Source organism: Callospermophilus lateralis, chromosome 20, assembly GCF_048772815.1.
Source record: "Callospermophilus lateralis isolate mCalLat2 chromosome 20, mCalLat2.hap1, whole genome shotgun sequence".
Classification (NCBI taxonomy): Eukaryota; Metazoa; Chordata; class Mammalia; order Rodentia; family Sciuridae; genus Callospermophilus; species Callospermophilus lateralis.
In genome coordinates this window covers 18,213,536-18,238,836 of record NC_135324.1, presented here as the reverse complement: position 1 = coordinate 18,238,836, position 25,301 = coordinate 18,213,536, and the positions used below count along the sequence as shown (strand labels likewise).

At 52.7% G+C, this 25,301-nt stretch overlaps 1 protein-coding gene across 8 annotated transcripts in view; it reads right to left on the bottom strand.

The window, feature by feature from the left end:
- Foxp1 (forkhead box P1) overlaps positions 1–25,301 on the bottom strand; it is a 523,563-nt gene that overhangs the window by 39,333 nt on the left and 458,929 nt on the right. For all 8 annotated transcript variants that reach the window (XM_076841227.1, XM_076841222.1, XM_076841223.2 and 5 more), the window contains one exon: positions 6,830–6,934. In XM_076841227.1, coding sequence (XP_076697342.1) covers positions 6,830–6,934 — 105 coding nt within the window. The remainder of the gene's footprint in view (positions 1–6,829; positions 6,935–25,301) is intronic.

Sequence of the window (25,301 nt, the reverse complement as noted above, 5' to 3'; positions counted from 1 at the left end):
TCATTTTTCCCTAAAGAGACAGCTAAAAAGTACCAGTTATACATTTATGAAGTACCAGCAATCAAAATTATGGATTTTCTAAAAGGTTTTTAACTACTTTTATTGAAAGGAAAATCGCTGTCTCAGACTTTTGTGACACTATTGCTAATAATAAATTTTACCATTTAGACATGCCCGTAATATGGTAGACAGTGTCAATAAAAAGTACAGAGCAAAGATGATCCCTGTCTTTTAAGTAATGCCTTCTAATTACACACCGGAAATGATCCCGTGAAACACCTAAGCTAACTGATGGCTCTAAAAATATAATAGCCCACAACAACCTACCTACCGGAATGTTCGTGTGCCGAGGACACGTTGGCAGCTGTATGCAGAAGTGCGTAAGGAGACGTTCAAAAATATTTCTAATGCTTTAGAGATTATAAGAAAAATTTACATTCCATTTGCATTTCTAACTAAAATCTTGTTTGTTGAAAAAAAAAATGTGTTCCAAGGTTATCTGCGTCTCTTAGGGCACTCGGGCTCTGGGCCCTCTCCATCTGAGATTGCACACATCACTAGAGGGCACTGTGGGGTCTGGGCCACGTGGGCAGGTCTTGAACTCCTGAGCACAGTCAACAAGGTTCAAGAAGCAACCTTTCCAGGGGAAAACATGTTTTTCTTGGTAACAACCAATTTTATTTTTCTAAGACAACTGAAAAATGCAAGATGAGTAGAAAAAGTCCATTTCATTAAAAAAAAAAAAAAAAAAAAAAAAGTCCAAAAGTGCATTTTGCCATTCTCACCTCAGACCGACTGGATGGGGGAAAATCTGTCCCCATCATCTTGAGATGTAGATTCTGAGGCTGGCCCTGGATTTGCATACACCCACTGCCCAGCCCAGGGCTCCTGCACGGGGAGGTTCTCTGCACCCCAACAGGGCGGGGATCCACGGGTTTGAAACAATTTATGATATCCGGCTCCTTCGTGTATACCTGGTTTCTTTAACATACACTTTGTTTTTCCAAAACCACAAACACAGTTGCTGGAATTTCATGTGGAAGTGCTTAAGGGGCGGGAAGTTAACACCTTTGTGATCCCTGCAGCCTGGCCGGGGCTGCTCCACAAAGGCCTCTTTGTAGGGCTTTCTTGAAATGTTTTCTTAACATGCTCCAAGTAGTTTTAGGCAGGGAAGTAAAGTAAACAAGATGTTACCATGATAAAAACACTTGTGAAAACAGAGCACTCCCCGGTTCCTTTCCCATAGAGCTCCTCACAGTTTTGAAAACTGAAATTCACAGAGGAGAAATTTTAAAAAGGCAAGGACCAAGAAAACGTCTCCCGTCTGTGGCCTCGACTTGCAGAGGGGCCGAGTTCTGTCTCTGGGCATTTTCTCTCAACATTTTGCTGCAGGTCTTCTATCTGAGCTCACACTGAATTTATTTTGGCTTTCATAAATTATATACATCTGACTAATACGCAAAGGAATTTCTGTTTGGTTTTGGCATGGGACTTTTCTCCATGAAAAATAGTCAAAAGAAAAAGAAAAACGTTCAAACAGAATACTGAGCAAGGATAGGAATTCTACTGCTATCACACAAGGAAAACCTTTCCGGGAGTCTGGGAGCCCAGCTCTGAGGGGGAGCCCTGCCCGCAGGCTGTGGCCCTGGGTTCCACAGCAGAACGGGGAGCAGAGAAGGGAAGGGCACAGCTGGAGGGTGGGCAGGCGGGCAGCAGTCACCCTGCACAGAACACCTGGCCTCACGTGGTGTGGCCTGCTCTGACTTCCTGATCTCACCTTCTAAGTCAGACACAGGGAAAGTGGCCCTGCCAGGGGCCCACCCCACACCTTGCCAAAGCATCCGGGAGCCTGAGCCTTTCAAATTCTTTTTTCCTTTAAGAAAAGGGCAGAATCATGAATCCAGGTAGAGACTGAAAGGGAAGAAAATGAGGGATCAGCACCGAGGCCAGTGGGAGGAAGTCATGAACCAGGAGCCGGTGGGGGCGGGGGGGGGGGGCTTGTTTTTGTTTTGTGTGGTCTAAGGAGCCTGAGCAACAGGGCTCGGGATTTCATGAGAGTTAGCTGAGCACCTGCTGCTCTCAGTCAGGCTAACAAACAGCAGCCACATGACCACTCTCGGCCACAGAGCAACGCACAGGAGGAGGAGGAGACCCAACGAGAAAACTGAAACTTGTTTTGAGAAGAAACAGGGACATAAGCGCGTAGGATGGCCTGGTGTCTGCTGACGCTGATGAAGCCACCCTGCTGCCTCCAGGCAGGGTGATAGCATGGCTCTTTGTGGAGTCTGAGATCTGGGGGGCCTGTGGCATCACTCACCTTGGGAACAGGCACTGCAGCTGATGGCAGGGAGGCGGGGTCTCTGTTCACCAGCAGGCAGGACAGTCCCTCCTCAGGTCTGCTCTGGAGGCTGGTGCCTCTCTGCCACTAGCCACACTGGGCAGCTGCCTGGAGCTCCCTGAACAGGGGGCTCTGGGCCCCTGGCAGGAGCTGCAGAAGTCTGGAGTGAGCAACCAGAGGCACTGTCCCTCCACCAGCACCTCCACCAGGCACCTGAGACCCTGACACACTGGGGCTGGTGGGGAGGTGACAGGGCCTGACTTATGGAGGCTCCCCTGCTTGGGATGAACCCAAGGACCGGAATCCAAATGAGCACAACCCGGAAAGCAGCGTCCAGGGAGCGTGAAACCACTCCCCACCAGAAGGACAGGGGACACCAAAATGTGGCCCTAAGTCAGACGTGAGCATACCAACCGAGGGGCACAGCCAGGCTCCCTCCTCACATGGCCTCTGTGGACCCCGAGGGAGCAGACGACAGTGGATGAACAGAGGAGGTGCCACCTTCGGAGCCTGAGGACACTGGCTATCCGCTTCCTCCTGGGAAAACACGTGCCATCCCTGGCCACAAGGCTGTGTGGGACCATTCACAAACTGTACTAAAAAAGAATCGCCTCTTCTAGCCAGACACACAGTGATGCATGCCCACAATCTTGGCCACTTGGGAGGCTGAGGCAAGAGAAGCTCAAGTTGGAGGCTAGCCTCAGCAACTTAGTGAGACACTATCTCAAAATTTATTTATTTATTTTTAATACTGGGGATATAGCTGAAGGACTGGGGTACAGCTCAGCAGTCAAGAGCCCATGAGTTCAACGTCCAGCACACTCAGAGAAAAGGTCTCTTCTGATCTTGTGACACAATGGTAGTCTGCTGGGCCACAACCCCTCTCTAAATATAAGGTCAGAAATATGTGGATATTTAAAATTACGTCTCCTTTAAAACACACTTGGGTAGATAAGGAGAGCTAATATCTTAGAGCTGACGGGGCAGGCCAGACACTCCACGCGACATGCCCCTCAGTTCCAGCAGCCCCAAGAGGCCATCCTGCCATGGCCTGTTGCACGCATGGAGGCCGAGGCTCAGGCCGCTGTCCCACACTCTGCGAGGAGGGCGCGGCTTACTACTTCACTGCGTGTCTCTACACCCACTGCTTTCAGGAGAAGGCCAATGTTAAAATCCGTAAAACACATAAAGCAGGGTCCATACCCCAGCTACGCTGCTGTGTGGAGATCTTGCCTCCGCCTCTCCCTGGCTGTGTGACCTTACAGAAACCACCTAACTCCTCTGTACCTTGGTGTCCTTAGCCTGCACGCTGGGAAGAACGCTGCTGTCTTACCCCAGTCAGGGCTGCGAGGACCAAATAAGTTGACATTTGTGAAGGGCTTGGCACTGTCCCTGTGGTGCAGTGTCACTGAACCACAAAGTAATGCTAGAGGATGTGAAACGGTGGGTGGGGGGGGGGGGTAAGAAACATCTAGGAGAGTCTGAGCACTGCCTGCGTCGAGCTGCCCAGGCCTCAGAGCTCACTGCTGGGAGGGAAAAAGGCAAACCAAAGGAGGGGAGACCCGTGGAGACCCTTCCGCAATCGCCCACCCGGCATCCCTGCAGGCAGGCTTCCACCGCCACTCACTGGTATCGGGCCCAGACGTCGCCCCTCACAGAAGCCACATGGTTTCTACTTGAGCCACGGGATCTAGCCCCACCCTGCAGCCCTTTGCAGGGGAAGAGAAAGCTGGTCTCACTACAAGGCCGGGCACAGCTGCAGGAAAGGCGCATCTGCAAGGCAAGCACTCTCCCTGGCACTGAGCAAGAGCCTGAGGTCTGAAGGCTCTGAATCTCGGGGCATTCAGACCATGCTCTGGAGGGGCTGAGACCAGGCCATGTGTAACTAAGGGAGGCACCGAGACACGGTGCCTGCTACAGGGCTCTGCCTGCTCGCAGCAGCTCTGCCCTTCCCAGTGTGCCACACTGGTCTTAGCTTTCTGGAGCAGGCTCCCTAGGGTGAGCTGCTCCCTCTGCTCTGGAGGCGCAAGCCTGGGTACCACACCTCGATTGGCTCAAACCTAGAACACATGACTCGTTCTGGACCAGTGGCAGCCTGTGTTCTTCAGCTCCACTTGGAAAGGGTCCAAGAGTGAAAGGAACACAGAGCAAATAGAAAAATCAATACTCTAACAGCCCTCTGAAGCATCTGGATCCAGCCGCTCCTGAAGCAAGCAGCACTACTGGACTCCCTCGCTTACAGGAGCCAGTTATCATCCCCAACTTGTAGGTCTGGTTTTCCTTAAGCAATTCAAGTTAGGTTTGTACAACTTGCAAACTAGTCTATTCTGGAAAACACAAGTCAACAAATAAGCACTAGGGACACAGCCTAGCAGCCCTGGCCAGCTGACAGTGGGCACTGCAACCACACTGAGCCAACAAGGCTGAGAACCTGCCATGCGAGACCAGGATGAACGACTGACAGGTGGTCTCCAAGACAAGACGGAGATCCCCAACGTCCCCAGAGGCAACAGGGACTTTCGCTCACAGGAATGAAGTGCAGGCCCTGTTCCAATTACCCTGAGAAGCTTCCCTTTAGTACTAAAGCAGGTCTGAATTGCTGTCCGCTCCCTCCCTCTGTGGTCTCTCCCCACATCTGAATCTAGCTATCATCTCATCTTATACATCCACAGACACATACCTCCTATCTACAGATAGGCATCTCACGAGTATCTGCACCTAGATATCTTAATTGTCAGCTTGCACAGTGGAGCCTCTGGGCATTGCCAGGGCTAAATGTCTCCAACCAGTGACCCTGGAGCCTGGCATCCCCTTCTGGCTCTATGGTGGATCCAGGTCACGCAGTGATCCTTCAGCTCTAGGGACTTTGCAACAGTCAGTCATAAGGGGCATCAGGGAGATGTTCACCTGGGGTTAGTGCAGAGGAAGGACTTAGAACTCGGAAGGCTCTTCTGCCCAGTTCTTTCCTCTCCTTAGATAAATATAATTAGGCAAATGATCGGGAGATATCAAAACAAAGATCTCATAATGATTGATTTATACAAGAAACAGAGCAGAGTATCCCCAATCTGAATGACAGTGACTGGTTTAAACAGAGCATCACAGCTCTCGATATTTAACGGCCATTTTGGTCTCTTTTTCCCCAGTAAAAATATTGGTTATTATTGCCTATGGTCATGCATAGGCTGGGTCCATTTGGACACCATTACACAGCACAGAGTTATCACCTGATCCAACTCAGTCCTCACCCTTTGCCCTCTCCTATCCCTCTCCCCTTCCCTACTCTAGTGGTTCTCCTTCTATTTATTTACAGTTTTTTTAAAATCTGTGCTTTATAGATATGTGCACAACTCTCTAAAAGTAATTTTAGCACTTAAGTTTTCAATAACCACATGATGCTCTCGACGTGGAGGAGTCGAGCTGGGAGGCTATGAAGGCGACTCACCTGTCTTCACCAAAATGGCTCCCAGTGGCACTGGGTGTGCCTCTGAGGGGGCTTTATTGCAGTATTTGTATCCAGGTCCGTAGAGATAGACAGGGAGACTGTCCTCACCCCGTAAAGGCCACACCAACGGGCCCGCCTGTTTTCTTGGGGCTCACATGCGGGAGAAACGCGTCAGAGAAAGGATGGCCCCCCAACCCCCCTCTATGTCTGTAAGCTCCGTGCACCCACAGAGGGGGGAGCAGCACAGGTGCCCCTGCCTATGACAGAGGCACAAGTGTCCTTGTGCACACTAGGATATCACCACGTGACAGACACTGCACCCACACGGCCTTCAGCCTGCAGGTCAGTGGTGTTGTTCTGTGAGGTCAACAAGCAGGGCAGGCCTGTGGCTTAGACCAACATGGAAGGACCTTCGAGAGGCGCCCAGGTGCAGAGAGCAGCCTCCCGCTGGGCCAAGACGCACCCACCGCTTCCCAACAGATCTGATGGAGCTCGTGGGAGTGAGCTGCAGAAGGGGGGTCTTTGGGCATCCTCCCTGCGAGCCCCAGGAGCTGAACAATGGTCAACAGCAACATGGTTTAAACGTAAGGAGCAGGTCAGCAGCACTCCCGACCTTACAAAGTCCTCTGCCTTATAGCAAAGAAGGGCCCAGTCGCCTGGGTGCAGCGGACCAGCACAGACAGCAGCTTTGTCAAGCTAGCGTGTATGCCAGATATGACCAGCACATACAACTTAAATAAAAAGTGGAAACCAAAACATGGCAAATGAACCAACAACAACAACAAAAATCACTGACACTCTGAGAAATGGCTCAAGTCAGGCTCTTAGCAAGGGTCTCGCTGCCCTTGGCACATCTCCATCGATTTCATCCACCCATGGTTGGATTCTGTCACTGCTCCTGGGACCATATGCGGGGCACTTGAGCTTAGGGACCACTCTTGAACGGTGGCGTGGAGCCCCAGGTCAGCAAACCCGTGATAAGCCAAAGCGCGAGCATGGGCAGTGACGGCCACAGAAAGCCCAGCACAGAAAAGAACCTCTCTTACTTCAGAAACGACGGGAAGTCTTCACACACGGCCTCGCAGCCCGGCCACTTGCACACGCCGTGTCCGTATAGAGGATGGCTGTGGGGGTGCTCTTCGTGGGACAGGCTGAAAGGGAAGCACAAGGACAGGTGTGACTGTGCTGTGAGAAATGTCCTGTAGGAGAGGACATCAAGGACCAGAAACCCACACCCTGGGCGGATGTGAGGGGCCTCTCTCTTTTCCCCCCTCGGTTTTTGAAAGCAACATGGAAGCTACAAGGGCTGGAACCACACACCCCATACCCCTTTGGACACGATCACCGACCCACTAGGCACCCACGTGGGTGGTGCGTGGCAGTGTTCCACAGCCCCTGGTGGAAGGCGAAGCCCTCCCTGGGGGCGGAGGCTTCTCCACAAGCTGCAGCTCTCCCGCCCGCCTGATTCTGACAGTCTCTCGCTGTGTCTCCAACCCACAGTAGGACAGTTTTCTTCCTTTCTTCTCCTGAAACTGCTTTCACATTTTTTTTCACACATGATCTTATTCAACAAAGTAAAGTACAAGTTAATAATTCACAATAATAAAAGTAAAAGAATTTAGCAAGAACGATCCATCCAGATACACGATCAGGTTTTAGAAAATAACCTGGCTGCTCCAGGAAGACCACACTGCTGCCGTTCCCGACCCGGGCGAGGGTGAGCAGGAAGGGGTTAAGGCTCCAGTGGGGCTCCGATCGATGCGTAATGATTTGGCCACCGGATCCAAGTCACGGGGTGCTTTGATCGGAGCCATGTGGTGCTTGGGGAGGGGGTCTGTCGCACTCCACGATGAACCGTCTACTCCAATATTTTCTCCTAGGTCTCTGCATCCAGACTTCTTTCAGACAAATTATTTTTACAGTCGTTTCCATAACCTGAGATTCCATCAAACAGAAATGTAAAACTAACAGTGAGCGCCTCCTTCCCACCAGAGCACGCTCCCTCCACGGGGAGGGCGGCCCGGAGCTCCTGGGCTGCCTCCCCTGACTTTGAACTTCAAGCACTGAGAATTACGATCTCCCTCTCTCTCCCTCTCTGTCTTCCTCTCTCCCTCTCTCTCACTCTCACACACACACACACACACACACACACTCCGGCCTGTGTTTTATGTTACCGTCAGGATGTGTATTCATAACTGTTATCGATCCACATCCTCAGAGCTCGGGTACACAACTGCCACTTGTCCCTGACTTCTGAGGCAATTACTTCACAGTGAGAGTGCAGGGAGCCCTTAGAACAAGGAGCATTCACAGTTAACACACAGGCTCACAGAGCGGCCCCTCAGCAAGGGGGATCAGGTCCCTCTAGGAAGAACTCTTTTGCCCTAAATTAGAAAGCATAGAACCAGAAGCAAAACTAAACAGAAAAATGGCATGTACAAGTCCAGGAAGGTGACCCTCTTATGAGAACAGCTCGGGACTGGGGCACTCAGGTACCACTGTGTGACAGAGCCCCTGGAAGCGTATTCGAGAAGCAGTCAGGCGGGTGGAGCTGCCCTAGACCCAGAGAGAGCCGCAGCGCCTGTTGATGCTCAGTGCCAGGCTGGTGCGTGAATAGAACAGGATATAAAGCTGAATTTAAAACAGTTACTGAAAATACTAGAAATGAAGGAAAACGTCAACAGTCCTAGAATTCTCACATATTATAAGAAAATCATTAACAAAACAAAACAAAAAAACCCAAAATGTGTTTCTATCATAGTTTAAGATAAAAAGAAAAGCTCCAAACCTTAGTATTTTCCTCACCAACTTTACTAAGACTTTATGTATTTATTCTTACCATACTAGGGGCTGAACCCAGGGCCTCGTGCATGCTAGGCAAGCACTCTACCACGGAGCTAGACCCCCAGCCCTTTACTAACATTTTTTAAGTATTCTCATACTTTTTATAAGAGCTAATATATTCATTGGGCAAAATTGGGAAAAGACTAAAAAGAAAAAAAAACACCCTATAACATACACATGCTTTCCATACACATTTGCATGGAGAATTACATTATTCTTTTCCACTGGACATAATTTTGCGACTAACTTCTCGTGTTATTAACCAGTCTTGGAAAATGCTCTTAGTGATGGGTGAGAGTCCACCACCTTAGCTTCAGCTGTGAGCTCAAACTATGCAGTCGATCCTCCTGTCTCAGACGGTGCAGGTCCCTCGTGATCCTTCAATCTGAGTGTGACACTAGAAACAACCTACACCGGGCAGCCCATGCCAGCGCACAACCACTTCCACCAGGAGACCCGCTGGGGGAGCAGAACGTCCATTAAGGAGGGCTGCGATTCACAACCCATGGCGAGTGCCCGAGGCCGTGGTCCTCAGCAGCCCCACAGCAGTGCTTTGTGGGATTCTTCAACTCGGAAGCCAGGAGCCTATTGGGAACCGCAGGGACCGTCACCAGCTAAGAATGGCTAAGGGCCACACAGTTGCACCTCCTGGGCGAGGTGGGACGTGTGCTGAGTATGACAGGAAGGTCGGTAATGCATTCCTGGGAGATACCCTGGGCACGTCCTGCTTTTGGGGCAACTTATTTTTGGTGTTGGGGATGGAAGCCAGGGTGCTTGACCACTGAGCACATCTCCAGCCCTTATAATTCTTTTTTTATTTTTTTGAGACAGGATTGACTTAATCTTTGTTGTTGCAATGCTTTAATAAAAAGGAAAAAAAAAAGTCGTTGGGTTCTCTGTGGCAAAACCAGGCACATAGGGATGGTTGATTTATTCGTCTGAAGGCTCCAAGGCCCCAATAAAAACTACTCTCCTCTAGGAATTTCTGTCTAGTTCCACTTGGTGTCATTACCTGAAGGGACAGAGGAGAATCCACCAGGACCATGCAAGGACAGCCAGGGACATCCAAAGTCAAAAGAAACTCAGCCCCTCCCACTCGAGACCCCACTGACTGACTCAGGAGGCCTCGTGCATGACGGCCGTTGTGACGGCGCATCTGTATTCTCCAAAGCCCACACGGTGCCCAGCTGCTGAAGACAGCGCCCCTGCCCACCCATCCCTCACCTCCCTGTGAAGCCTTGGCGCCAACATCCGCTGTCCACCCTGCCTCTCTTCTAACCGACCATTACCAGCAAAAAGGGAAACACCACGTGCACTGCTGTCACTTCCTTTTCAGACAGACGTAAATGTCACCGAGGTCTTTCAAATACCTGTGACTGAGATGAAGGCGTCTGGAGCATGTCTTTGGGAGGAAAGAGGAGGCTGGCAGGGCCCCCCGGGGGCATCCCTGGAAAGATGGGGCCACACCAGACGTGGTGGCCTCTTGGGGCTGGAGGCTGACTGTTCACCGTGTCCTGATTTGTGCCTTCTCAAGTTCCTATTCTGTGCTTTAAAGGAAAGCATGTAAGAGTCAGCTTCTTACACACCGTGTGGGCACAGTGGAGAGAACTTGCGTGCCGGGCAGGACCTGACCTCAGCCCGCCAAGGGCTGTGCAGAGGTGCTGGGGAAGCCTCCCAGGCTGCAGGGGGGGCTGGATACGACCACAGGGCACTCTAGGAGGAGGAACAAGCCTCGGTGTTCTCACTGCCTCGTGGCTCAGAAGGGACAGGAGGAGACATAGAAACTGAGGACAAGGTCTCTAACTCAGTGAATCAGACTCCTTGCACAGGATGAGCCACAGTGGCCACTGACGACCCCAGCACTGAGGGGAGGTGGGCCTGGAGCCTCGGCCGAGTCGTCAGCTGTGCTCTGGCTCCCGGCTGCTCGCTCCAGCACACGTGAAGGCCCGCTTGGCTCTGAAGGGATCTGGTCACGCCTGCCCCAAAGGTGAACTCTAAAACATCAAGGGCCAATGACTTAATAATGTGATTTTTTTTCCAGGTGACTCCTAGGGTGGATATTCCTAGATGTGAAGATCACTGTCCATCTCCGCGGACTCAGCACCTCACACAGAGCACAGGCTTGGTGGACGTCAGGAAGATTCGTGAAGACAGACAACGAATACATCGTTCAGTTTCATTTCTGTGCCAACATGTTCTCAATTAGTGCCTGCTGTTTTTTTTATAAATTTCAGACACAAAGATCAGAATTATGCAAAGCTACAGAAGAGACCAGACACTTCCTATTATCTATTTGGACCTTATGAAATAGATATAGAGCATTCAAGAAAAAGCAGTTGACTTGAGTTTTCCTGATCATCCTTGATCTGTGGAGTCAACGTGATCTTAACACAAGGAGGAGAGCGACAGTGTTCCGATGAGAAGATCCAGTTGGCCCCAGGAGGCAGGACTCCACGTTAGCACACCGACGCCACCAATGCGGTGGGTGCACAGTGTTACCCGCGAGGACACCTCCGTTTACTCTCTACACAGTAGCACGGGCCAGAGGACTCCCTCCAGCAATGGCCTGGGCCTCACAGATCTTCCAGAACAAGGGTGGTTCCACCTGGTCGGCTCAATTGCTGCCCGCCCAAGTTTTCTCCCTAACCAAATCTTCCAACTAGAATCATTAAGTCAACCCGGATCACTTCTCATGTCTGGGGACAGACGTCTCTAGCGACACTCAAAGTCCTATAAGATATATCCCCCTGAGTGCCCAAGGGAAGAGGAACCTTTGAAGGACACAGAAAATCTAGACCTGGCCGTAGCCCGAGACATTTCTGCCAACTTGAATGCCAATGTCCCTTCACCTGAAGCCACATCCTGAGCTCTCCCATGCAATGTCCCCAGGCCTGTCTTCAAATCTTCCCCTAATTTGTTTTCTACGCTTTCCAAATTTGCCTATTTTCTTCCTCATTACATGTCTGATTCACCTGTGGCAGAAGGTGACCTACTGTGCCCAGTACTGAGGCCCATGCCAGAATCAGGAGCTGTGCTTCCCGACAAATCAAGTCACGGAATGTCAATCTTCTCCAATCGCTCAAAGTTGCGGGACCCTCTGTTCCTCCTCAAGTCCCACACAGTCCACACAGTCCCCTTCAGTGGTCTCAGCATGTCCTCGAGCCTGTGACCCTCCTCACAACCTGATTTGAGAGTACTTTTATTACTCTCCCAAACACATCTGGGACCTTCCAGCAGTCACCCCTTTCCCCCAAACATCCACCCCTGCCAATCACAACTCTACCACCCATCTCCAGAGACCTGTCCTGGGAACAGTGCGCGACGGGCTGGCCTGTGCTCAGTTCTTTGGGGTCTGTCTTTGGAATACGGGCCTGTGTGGCGATCCGAGGGGAACACGGGCCATGCTCCAACAGGGCTGCCTTTTAGATAGGCCCAGCTCTATGGTCAGGGTTCCCACTCCTGCGCATCCTTGTCCACACTGGCAATGTGGCTCCAGCCACCCTCGTGGATGGGAAGGGCTCCTCCTCCAGGGGGCATTTCCCCGACAGTCAACAGCACTGACCCACCTTCATGTGCTCACTGGCCATTGTTTTAGCTTCTTCAGAGAAATGTCTGTTCAAATGCCTGTCCTGTCATTTAACTGGGCTGCCCCTTTATCGCCGAGTTGCAAAACCTGCAGACACCTATGTTTTCTGGATTCAAATCTCACGTCAGTCCACGCCTTGACAAGAGTCCCTGCGTCTCAGTCCCCACGGGTGGTTGGAAGCACCGGGTTTTCCTTACAATGACGTCCGAGCCATCTGTTTTTCTTTGCCCTCGTGCTTTTGTTGTCATATCTAAGAAAACACCGCCCAGCCCAGGTGACTTGGGAGTGGGTCCTCGTTTTTCCCAGGGTACAGCTTCGGCTCCCACATTTAGGCCCACTGTCCACTTGGAGCTAATGTCTGCGTGTGATGTCCGTTAAGGGACCTGGCTGCTTCTGCAGAATGCTGCTCCCCACCACCTGATGGAAACACTCTGTAACCCAACAAACACTTGGCTGCCTGTGTTAAGAACCAACTGAATATGACAACGGGAGACTTTTTCAAATTTTCATTTTCTTTTGATTTTCCAACACACTGTTGTTCTTATTCTCAAAAACATTTATTAATTACAAAACCATTTTTTGAAATTAAACCGAGACTTCTGATATTTGATGGGTGGGGCAGAGATGACTTTTCTACAGACTTAAAACCTTAGCAGCTGAACTTCTTGAAGGTGAGTGCCTAGGGGAAAGTCTTTCCCAGGTCCCGCGAACCACTCGTATGCCGGAGATGCTTCTAGAATGAACCCTGTGGAGCCCAACCTCCCATTCTCTCAGGGGCGGGCGGGATTTATGTCTAGAAGGGCTGGGGCTCAGCAGGTGAAGACCTCACTTGTCATTAGAGCTATCTATGCTCACACCAGGAGCACGTGGGTCCCCGCCCTGCCTGCCCTCTATCTGCCCATCTGCAAGGGAAGGTGCCCCTCCCAGGAAGCACCTCCACACACTTCTGCCAAGGACGTGCAATGCAGCGGGTACAAGTGGCCCACCTGCTCACAGGTAGGCCATGAACACAGGTAGGGCACGAGTGGGTCCTGGCTGCGGGGATGGACCGGGCGGCACCATCCTCCACAGCTGCCACGCTCCTCCAGTCCACCCCACCCCACCCCAAGCCCCACTTCATAGCTCCCCTGAAGTAGGGGTTGTCCTGCCTCTCTCCCTACTACCACCTTCTTTGTTCCCACCACTGAGGACTGTCCTAGAGCCAGCCAACGCTGACCAGAGACAGGCACCAGGCTGACCCCCACTGCTCATGGCCCCGTGTCTGTCCTTGTCCTCATCCTTGGTCTCGTGACCGTGAGAACATGCTTCTCAACAACGGCGAGAGGCACAGGGTCCTTCCTCTCAGATCCGACATGCCCACGCGCTGGTCCACATGGCAGAGGGATGCGCCCTCCTGGCCCCACAGGCAGCTCAGCCCCACGCCTGGTGCCTGGGGAGCTGCCCTGACGCACAGTCCCAGAGCCGAGCTGCGCTGACTGACCACACCACCACCGGGTCCAGGAGGTCACGCTGCCCTGAAGCTCTTCCACTAATCCACTAATGCCCCAGTGGCCAGAAGGAAGACCCTGCTTCTCTTCTCTCCTCTTTACAGGCCTGCTCCTTGGCCACCGGGTCCCGCCCAATGAGACCCAAGTGTCAGGGCAGGGGCTTCTCGGGGCTGAAGATGGAAACAGGAATCTGAGAGCATTCCCACCATGAGGCTGCGCCGGACTCCAATTTTCAAATCAGATAAAACCCACAGCAGAATTCTGCGAATAAACCTGAATGTCGGAACAGGCTCAGCCACATGCGACGACCCCAGCCAGATGGGATGTCCCCAGCCGGACGAGGACCCCAGGAAGAAGAGAGGGTGGTCTGGCCACTGTGACAGACAGGGCTCCTGCAACCCCCAGCGCCCCCTTCCACCTCAGAGTTCATTCTGCTTTTCCTACTATCCCCATCTCCTCAAAATCAGCTGGAGTCCAAGTGTGGCCTCGTAGAGAAGAGAAAAGGACAGGCTGAGCGCCCTCCAGTCCCCCCATGGAGCATGGGGAGGGGCAGCCTCACATCTGCCTGAGCAGCAGAGGAGGACCAGGGATGCGGGCCTCCCACCTCTTCTCCTGACCTTCTCCCCAGCTGTAGGGAGGACTCTACTAGGAGCAGAAGGGCTTCTCACTGCACCCCAGAGCTGGCCCACAGCGTGGACGGACGTGACTTCTCCAGCATGCCGTGCCACATGCGCACACACATACTCAGGTACACACGTGTACTATGTGTTCCTTCAGCAGTTTCCAGAGCTCGCCTGCCTCACGGTCCTACCACCAAGACAAGGGTGCCTCACCAACCCTGTCGAGGGCTGCCTGAGGGAGTGCAGGCGCCCGCCCCCACACACCGGGTCTCCCCCTCTCCCAGGCAGGGAATCCTTGACTCTCCTTCCCCAGAACGCTCATCATCTCAATTTTCTGCTGCTTTTCAAATCATGTTTAATTAGAGGATTTCACATTCCCTTGTGATATGATATTCATGAGTAAAACTTGCAATTGGAGTGACTGTGAATTAGTCTATTAAGTGCCACATTTGTGCTTTTAAACAATGATGGAGATTATTGTTATTATCTGCTCTCAATATTGTGCTTGGAGATGTGAGGACTACCTTAACTAACTCCACATCTGAAACGCAGGCTATTAACCACTGATGGCCAGGGCCCTTCTTTTTTATCCTCCTCCCCTTTGTTGAATTGTAAATCATCCCAAAAAGAACACAGGGTGCTGTTCTGCAGCCGTCCGGCGGGCAGCGGCCCAGTGGTGGTGCGGGGCGTTGGACCACTCTGAGAAGCATGCCCTCGGCTTACCGAATCAGGGACTCATGCATCTTGGGGGAAAACCGGCCACAAGGTCAGAATCGTGACTTCTCAGTCGCAGCTTCTTATGAAATCTATCCACTAAAACATTAAGAACGTAGTAGCTGTGAGTACGTGCCGAGGACAGCAGGAAGGACCCGAGAACGCAGATGGGGCCTGTGAGACGTGTCTGTGCTGAGGGCGAGGCCTCCCCTGCTGCCGCCGTCCCTAGAGCCGTGCTTCTCAAACCTTGCCCTGCCTGGGGAACTTCCACAGACAGGTTCTCACTCTGTAGTCGGGGGCAGGGCCCAAGATGGCATCCCAAGTTCCTGGGAGGCCGTGCTGTAGCACCAGGGACCAGAATGCGAGTGCCACGGACCTCAGAGGGCTCCTCCAACGTGTCTCCCGAGACACAGCTGTGCTGAAGGACCTTCTCCGGAGGGGTCCTTTCCATGAATTCCGAGTGGAAAGGCGAGGAGCAGAGGAGACCTGCCAAGCAACGCTACCAAGCATCGGCTGTGGCCCTTTTGGCTCCTGTCTGGCTTTTCAAAAATACCTACATGTGACAAAGCAGGAAAGGCCACCTTCCACTCCTGCCTACTGAATGCCCACTTCACATCAGCCGCGGGTGCCCGGGGACGCGGTCAGTCAGCAGTGTGGCGCACCGGGTATCACACCCCTCAGGACGATCCCCGCCGGGAGGGCTCACCTGCGGGTGGACAGCTCTCAACACCTCCTGGTCCCCACACCCTAGGTCGGCTTTCAGAACCCTATGCCCGAGCCTGTTCCCATCCCCCAACCAGGAAGCAGAGGACACGTGTGGAAAACAGTGGTGGACCAACTTTGTGGGAAGGTTAAGTGATAGCTTTGGATTTTCCTAGGGTTTCCACGTGCTACGGAAGTCAGCATGGGCTACGTCATCCGCCAGAAGCAAAGCAGTGGATGTGAAGGCCAGGTGGGACAGCAAAGGGCCAGGTGAGCGGGCATGGTATGGTCAGTCCAGGCCCCTCCCCTCTCAAAGTGGTGAGGCTCATCGCAGCACCCAACTCCAGATGTGCCCTCAAGGTTGTCCCCCCACCCCCTGTCAAGTGGGGGAAGAATGCCCGTTTTTAAAGATGAACAGAATCTTAAAGATGTATTAGAAAAAATGAGGCTGAGCATGTCCTACCTCTGGTTTCACAGATGCCACTTTACAGGATGAGGCTCAATATACTAGATTTTAAAAAGCGACTTGCTTTAAAGAAAATGCTACAAATAACTGCACGGCGGACACAGCATACCTCAGGACAGTGGGGCCCCGTTCCCAGCACAGTGGAGGTCGGAGAAACCTCTAGACCTCCGGGGGCCAGAGGCCCCTCGCTGAACACCTCATGTGAACGCTCGTGGGGAGGGAGGACCTCTGGGTCGTCCTGGACTTCTGGGACTCAGACCCACACAGGCCCATGACACAGGGCAGAGCTTCCAGTGCCCTTAAGACCTGACCTTATCACTCAGGATCAAGGGGCATCTGGTGTGGGGACCATCTAGGTGACTCCTAAGTGGCTGCCTTACAAAGGCTCGGAACCCTAGGCCAGGCGGCAGGCCCTGACATCACGCTCACCACCAGCCCCGTCACCAGCATGCCCCAGCTCCCAGCTGCACTGGGCAAAACACACCACCGCGTTCCCAATGTCTGCAGTGTGGCCTGGCAGGATGGTGCGCAGAGACCTGGGGCGGCGAGTGGGCCACAGCACAGTCGCGCAGGGACAAAGGCTCGCGGTTAGGAAGGCGGCCTGACATCTGACACCAGCGAAGTGACACCCTGCGGCCAGGGCCCTCCACTGCCTGCATTAACACTGGGTCTTGCTAAGAAACCAAAAGGGCTCTCAGTCACTTGGGCAGCAACTGTCAATGCAGATACACGGACAATGATCCAAAGTCATTAACGTGTGGGTCAGTGTGTCTGCGCTGGTGTGTCACAGGCCAGCCACCACCTTGTCCACAGGTTCTGGTACATTAAGGACCCAGAAAAACAAAGAGCATCTGTAACATTTCCAACGCGAGTTCCTCTGAGCTCCTCCTCCACCACGCACTACGCAAGTCAGCATGGGCTACGTCACCCGCCAGAAGCAAAGCAGTGGATGTGAAGGGCAGGTGGGACAGCAAAGGACCGGGTGAGCTGAGGACACAAGCCACCCACTCAGATCAGGCTCCTGTGCCCCCCGGGTCCCTCCTGACTTCCTGTGAGCCCTTTGATTTCTCTTCCTGCAGATGCTTCAGTTATGTCCACTGGGGTAGATGCTCCCCACTTTTAACTTGCTGTTCAATATTATTAAACACCTGTTTAGTGATACGCACCACGGCGGGTTCCGAGGTCAGAACCTCCAAACTAGGGTGCGCACAATTCACGAGTGAGTAGGACACGTCAATTCCTCTATGTGCGTGTGTAACGCAGCTTTCAAACGCACAGATGCATGTGTGTGTGTGCAGGCGTGTTCCTCACCGCCAGCGGCTGGTTTTTTTAATACAGGTAAGACACTGGGACGTGCACACGCGTGATTACATAGTCTGATGGGACACACTTTCCAGCTTCTGCACTGATGGAGATGAACACTGAAGAGTTTGGGGTCACCTGCACCGACCGTGAGGGAAGGGGTGCTCGTCCTCGGATGACAGAGTTCTGCCCGATTCCACAGCTGGGGACACAGGGCTACTGAGCAGGTGACTGGACATCAAAGCTGCGATATTTGATCTGGGCCTCGAAGTATCAGTAGGAGCCCAGCTGCTGAGAGGGACAGAACAAGGACAGAGGCCTGCAGCACAACAGACCCAGAGAAGAAATCCAGACAGACGAGGCGCCAGCAACTGCGAGTGACTTGCAGGCCAGCAGCGCGGGAGTCCCCGCTGGGCCACACTCTTGAGACACTTTTGTCTTTCAAACAACTAAGGACGCTGGGCACTGAAACCCCGATATTCCTAAGTAATCCCAATCTGGATCGCTTCTCTGTCCCTCTGACCTTCAGAAGGGATGAACGGGGTGCACAGGACAGCACCTGGAAGCTCAAACGTCCCGTCAGGGCAGCGCAGTGGTTTTAACGTACCGTCCCTGGGAGCCTCTGAGGAGGAGCACCTGCTGGCCCACCCTGACTCACCGAGTCCGAAGCCCCGGGGTCAGGCCCAGCAGCCTGGGCTGCAGCCAGTCCCCCAGGTGACCCAACGCAGGTGAAGGCTGAGACCCAACCTCACCAGAAGCCAAACGGTCCCCCTTTTGAAGCATCTACAGGTATGGAAAGAGGCCACCCAGGTGCTCCCATAGCACTCGGGGAAAAACGCTGGCAAAAGTGTGACTGCTCTTGGTGGTCTCCACCTCTGATACCCATTAGCTGGCTTTTTTTCTGAATACGTCATCCAATCTCTGCAATGATGCCTAGCACCTACCACGAGCCAGGCTGGGTGTGCGGGGGTGTGACGTGGACCACAGGACAGAACTTTCCCACACAGAGGCCTTCGGGGGGTGGGGGTCAAATACACCAAGATACTCCCCAGGTGCGCATTTTAACAAATCGTCTATAGGATCACGTGTAGTTATGGACACTGTTTTTTTTTCGGTACTGGAGGTTGAGTCTGGGTGCTCTCACACTGAGTGATGCCCCCAGACCTTTGGACTATTCTTATTTTGAGCTGGAGTCCAAGTTTCCCAAGCTGGCCTCCAACTGGCAATCCTCCTGCCGCAGCCTCCTGAGGAGCTGGGCTGTGGGCATGTGCCCTGCCCTGCTGTAGTCTACGTTTCTAGGGCTGCAGGGTCTCTCTGGCCTGCAGGTGTCTGTGTCCCCGCCCGTCTCAACTTAGACCGTGAAGCCATGAAGAGGAAGAAGTGCTGCCATCCTTCAACTCCCAGAAACCAGAGTCAGCACTTGATAAACGTCCACTACTGCAGCTCAGGCTCTCATCCAACAACGTCACGGTTATGGACGACGGCGAACTCACATGCACCTACTGTGTGCCAGCAGCTAAAGCAGGTGTTCCCCAGTCCTCACAGTCCCAGCTCTGAGGCGAGGCTGGACACCGTGCCCTGTGAGACTTGGGAAGCCAAGCCCACTGAGATGAAGTGACAAGCAGCAGCCTGGCCCTGCAGTCCAGCTGCGGAGCGGCTCCTAACAGCTGTCACCAGCACAGCACTCTGCAAGCTGCGGCCACCATGCAGCACAACAAGTCCCATTTTTTGCCTCTGCCCCGGGGCCTTTGCTTCTGCCTGTAGGGGTGTTCCCTTTCCTCTTCGGGTCTGTTCAAGGGACAGAGTGACAGGCATGGCCAGGCCACCCTCTCCACCTTGCTTAGCTGCCTGCCTGCCCCCGGCTCCAGGATGTGCCTCCTGTCCTTGTCTAACTCCAGGTCTGTTTCTGCACTGTCCCCTGCAGACGTGACCAGGAAGCTCAGCTGTAAGAGCCACAGCCCAGGACACCTGGCAGGTGCTCCGTGTTGGGCAAGACGGTTGAATGGACACACGTTGTGCTGACCCTGACTCGTGTCCCACTTGGAAACAGACTTCGCTGAACTCTGGACAGCTTCCCACTTATCCGTGGTGAGCTCCTTTTTAGTTCTGTCTTCACCATCCTCTAATTTATTCAAACGCCACTGGATTATTCCAGCTCCTGGTGTCAATTTTTTTCTAATTAAAGTAAACTGCCATTTATTTCTCACACTGATCTTTAACAGGAGACATCGTGTTCTCGTCACAAATGTGACTCATGTGGAGAAATGTGAGTCGAACACAGGGGCTCATGGGTACCGGGACGACAGGCCTGGCCTGTCACACTGCAGACACGAAGGCCGTCCCAGACAGAGGCGGGTCGGGCCTGGGGTACCCAGAGTGGGGAGCCTTTCAGGGGGAGAGGAACTGGAACTCCTAGGACACACCCTCAGGGGAGCCCTTGTGAAGGCGATGACCACACACAGGAAAGCGGGTTCCTCTCTCTTCCGGCCATCCCAGGCCCTCACAGCACCACGTGGAGCCCATAGCTCCCCAAGAACCCGTAGAGAGCAACCCCAAGGCAGTTCTAAAAGGGGAAGCGGGGAGAAAGAAAGAAGAAAGAAGGGCGGGAGCTGGCGGCCTGCCCCCGGACTGATCTCCTGGAGACTGTCTGTTCAGGAAGCCTCACAGGTAGTATAAACACCACCAGCCACAGTTGCCATGGGTCTGTTTGTTTACCAAACAAGAACACAAACAGGGACACAGAAGCAGAACCAGCTCCGTGGCCTATTGGCCTGCTGGTGCCTCTTCCCGAGTGCCTCCAGACCAGCGCCCGCCCCGCCCCGCCCCTCCCTTTGTTCTGGAGACCTTCCCGTGGCTGGAGCACTCTGCCCTCGCTCAGGCTCCATCTCCCTTTTTTTTCCCCCCACTTTTAGAATTAAAAACCAACCAGCCAAAAGTAGCCCAATAATCCAAACTGGACAATGAAGATCGTTTCCACATCTAAATGGGGAGAAAAAAGGAGAGACAGGGACACCGAGGGAACAGACACCTGTTTATGGGACTGTAGCACGAACATGCACTTCTCCTGCCCTGTCACTCCGCCAGCCACCACGCAGAAAGGCCCCTGCCTGTGCACACCAGGTGTGTGTCGCCCCGTGGAGGTGACCAGAGCCTACAGGACAGCGGCAAGGCCCAGCTGCGGCGGCAGGTGAGTGGCACAGCGCATGTGCACACTGAAGCTCAGACCTGAGGTGCAATCCCGCTCCAGGCGGAGCAGAAGCCCCGGTTTCACACTACATTGACCGCAGCCCCACCCGGCGCAGCCCGGCGCCTCCCTGTGAATGGGACCGAGTGCCATATGGACGAAGACACTGAACAAGCTGTACAGCTCTTGGCGACATGTGCCCGGGGGATTGTCCCATGTAACACCACCTGGGCTGTGGCGATTGTGTGCTGCATGTGTGGTGGCCCCGGGGAGCCCACTGGGATGTTATTTCTGAGTACACACAAAAAGGAAAATTACAGTTAGGAGAATTCTCTGGCTAGCGTATCTGTTGCTCAGTTCCAGAAATAGCTTCCCAAAGGAATGGTTATCTTCTTTATTCACACAGGCAGAAGTGACAAGCCGGAGCACATATTAACAATCTCCCTTTGTGAGCTCCCACTATTGTTCTAATGAGGAGAATATACTTTATAATATACTTAGGCCTGGCCTGATTACAAAAGGGGGTGGAATAAAGAACTTTGGGAATGCTGTACATATGTAACACACTCATTTGCATTGCCCCAGCGAGCCAGCCGGTGGGGCGGGGGCTCTCTCCAAAAGATCTTCGCGGCTGGCTACTGGGCCAGGCAGCGAGAGGAGGACCACCACAGCTCGGCAGGGAAGCCCTCCTGCCAAGTCTCCAGCTCTGTCCTCCTCTGCAACCATGACTGGCTTGGGAACCTGGCAGTCACGAGGGATCACAAGGACACCAGGACTCTTCCAGGCTGCCTGGCCTTTGGGATGGAGGCGCTTAGGTTGACCTTCTGCGATACCCACCCGAGAAAAACTTCCACTCATGAAAGGCAAGTGGGAAATGCAGCTGCGCTTCCCAAGAAGCACCTTCTGCAGGTGAAAGCGTAAAACCCAGTACAAGGAGTAACGCCGTAGGAATCCTCCAAGGCTGGGTGGCCCTCTCCTCTGGCCATGGCTTCCCTTCACCCCCTGGGTGTGTGAGCACAGGCCCTTCCACCCGAGTGAACATGGAGAAACCGTGAGCTAGCAAGAGGCCTCAGCAGAAAGCCTGTGCCCGCCAGAGCCGTGCGTCAGGGCAGAATGTCCAGGAAACTGGGGGTTCCAACATTATTTGGGGTGGAAAACTTGGCCCATTAGGCATGGAACGGCCTATGGTGGAGATTCACATCACACAACGTCCCAAGGAAAAAACTGAAAGTCAACCAAATTCAGGAGCAACTTCTAACGTGAACATGCCTCTTCATATCAATGATGTCATTTTATTAGGAAGCATTCATCACTTAGGCACAATATATACAAAAAGATTTATGGAGTCTGATGACGCTGTGTGTGATAAGGCACTTCACTGAGGTAAGACACAGCTACCAGGGGACAGTGGCTGAGCTGTTTATTTTTTGTTTTCTTTAAATCACCCCACAAAGTGAACAGGCAAGGAAACCCATAAACCCTGGCCCCTTCTCGCACCTGTGTCCCACTGGCCTGGGAGAAGCCCCTCCTCCTGCTCAGGCCCACGAGCACCTGGCTGCAAAGGCTGAGATAAGTGAATGGCAGCCTTTTGGAGCCCGGCTGGGTGCCAACCAGCACAGTGCACTTGGGGTACAAGATGCCGAGGAGCCCCCAGAGGGTGCTTCTGACTTAAGAAAGGAAGCCTTGCCCTCAACAGGCTCCTTCTTCCACTGTATACAGACAGTGCCAGGATGCTGCCAGGAGCCTGCACTGAAGCAGACCAACCCCCTGGGCTTTAGGCTGCTCCACACACCTGGCAGGACATGGGCAGCCTGCTCGCCACAACCCAACCTGCTCCTTCCACTTCCAGCCTCCCAGCCTCCCCCCTTGAGGAAAGATGAGGGCAAGGAGGAAGAGAAGTGGCTGAACAGCCAGGTGCAGCCCCAGGCTGTGACCACGGGAGGTCTGGGCTTGGTCTTGAGCCCCTGGCTTTACTCACTGGGGACCCTGATCAAAGGTCTAGGCTGAGCCAAAGTGGTTCTGATGAGCGGCCCAGCTGGGAATCAAGTACTTGAGGGTCAGAAAGAATTCAGGTCTGGTCCCTGCAGGGCCACTACCATCAGTGAGACTCCCGAAAGTTCTAAGACCCTTCTGGCCCCAGTAGCACCATCTGTGCAAAGGGGACCGTAACCCTACCGTGAAACAGGAACAGGTCAAGTCCTCTCTGCACTGCATATCACACAGAGTCATGGTGACATGATCATTAGCTGCTTCTCATCACCGTCATATGTCAGGGTTAGATTTCCCAGAGAAGAGAAAAACCGGACCTTCAAGAACTAATGCCTGAGACCCCACAGACAAAGTGCAAACCGAGGCCTCTGGGAACAGAGCCAGGGGTGGGTCCTTCCAGCAACATGACTTCTCCGACAGCCTGCACAAGAATGGCGACTGCTGTCTTTGTGCACTGGGATGTCAATCAAACCTGGGGAGCGGGGAATTCGGTTCTCGTCAACAGTCAAGACCCAGGTAAACCGAACATCTTGCCTGCACTCCTTCTCGAAATTGAACATGCATGTCAAACCCCTGGGGACCTTGCTACAGTGCAGATCTGGGTTCAGCAGGTCTGCGGTTAGTCTGAGGCCTGGATTCTCTGATAGGCATCCACACCGTGGCCCAGCTGCAGGCCTGCAGCCTGTGCACACCAAGAACCTAGGTATGCATGGAAGATGCAAATTCCCACATGCCATCTCAGAGCCAGGGAACCCAAGTCAGCATGGGAAGGGCTCAGAAGGCTGCCTGCTTCCTGAACTCCCGGAGGATGACTCTAAACAGGAGGAGCAGGTCTGATGGTGAAGGTCCAGGGCTGCAAACTTTTTCTAAAGATGGCTACACAGTAAATATTTGAGGGGCCAATTACTCAAGCTTGCTGTGGTAGTGCAAAAGCAGCCAGAGGCAACAGATAAGGGATGAGCACAACCGTCCCCAGTAAGACTTTATGCACAAAAGCTCACAGTAGGCTGCATTAGTGGTGGGCCGTGTCTGCCCACCTCTGTTGCGAACCACTGCAAAGCTTCCAGAGTACTGGCAGGTCGGAGTCAAAATTTGCAACCCTTTGCACATTCTTCAAAATGCCCTTGTGGAAAGAAGGAATTAGGAGACCTGCTTTGCTCAGTCTTTCAAATAAACAAACAAAAAGAAAAACAAATTACTGATTTTTTAAAAACAAAATTGAAATGAGGAAGAATTCTTGAGAGTCATGGGAACAATAACTTATTGCTGACATTTCTGGCTCTACAGACTCTGAATCAACATGAGAACACGCAAAAGCTAAAGACTTGCGTATCTAATAGTCCGGGAAACTAACTTTTAGAATTTCAGCAGTTAAACCAAGAAGGCTGACATTTATCCGTCAACACAGAATTTAGTTTAAGGAAACAAACAAACAAACAAACAAACAAACAAAAAACCAAGTCAAAACATCAAGCATGTCCACATTTCAAAGTTCCTTGTCTTTTGAAATTATCAAGGCCCATAAACATGAATGTCATTGTTATATAGTCAAATACGTGGCCACCAGTCAAGAGGTCACAGATCAAAAGCAGAGACTGCAACCAATGAAACTGTCCCAGAGCACAGGAGCCGAGCAAAGCCTGCAGGGGCTGTCTCAAGGCTGCTGCCAGCTGTGGGCCGCAGAAAACGCAAGCAATACCCCTACCAGAAAGGGAAGGAGGGAGGGAAGGAGGGAGAGGGAAGAGAAAAGCAGACAACTGGCATGCTTGGGATCCGTCAGCAAGTGAGGATGGCTGTCCAGGGTCACCCCGAGGGATCAGAGGCAGGTGACACCTCATGGAAGACAGGACCCCACTGGGGTTGCTGGGTTCTGAGGAGAGAGAGTATGATGGCCTTGGAGGAAGCAGGGTCCACCCAAGCTCAGGCTCTGCAGAGTTCAAGGAAATGTCTGACCAAATGCTTAAGGAAGCCTTGTAACAAGTATTTAGAAGAGCCAGGCAGCAGCGATGCTCGAGTTACAAAACCTCTTCTGATGGCCAAACTGAAGGCAAAGAGCGGGGAAGGCTCTGGGCAAAGGAACACTGCTTCTGTGGACCACGGAAGACAGCGGAAGCCCCACAGATGCAGGAGGCATCCAGCAGAAGCTGCAGGGTAACCAGGCAGGACAGGGCGAGGATGCTCCAGGGGCAGGACTGGCCTCCCGTTGGCCTGTGTGCAGATCCTGCAGGGCATTCACGCTGCGCACTGGGTTCTGTTTTTGGGTTCCCCAGCCTCCAAGAGAGGCCCAGTAAAGGTTTCTGTGTTCCATACAAGAGGAAATGCTACTACTCTCACGTAAGCGCTATGGTTTGCACATAGTAGGTTAAGTCAATAAAGGTTTTATTAAATTTTAAGTTGAATAAAATTGAACATTATTTAAAATTTAAAATCATGGAATTTCAGATTCAATTTGAAATTTCTTTTAGAGATACAGATTTCAACACATCATAACTCAGCACTCCCCTCCAAACTGAATGGAAACTTGAAGTCCTGTTCTGTAAATGCAAAGTCAGACCTGAACCTGGATCTTGGGCGCGCCACCAGCTGGCTCTGTGACCTGTAACGTGATTTCCTCATCTGCAAAT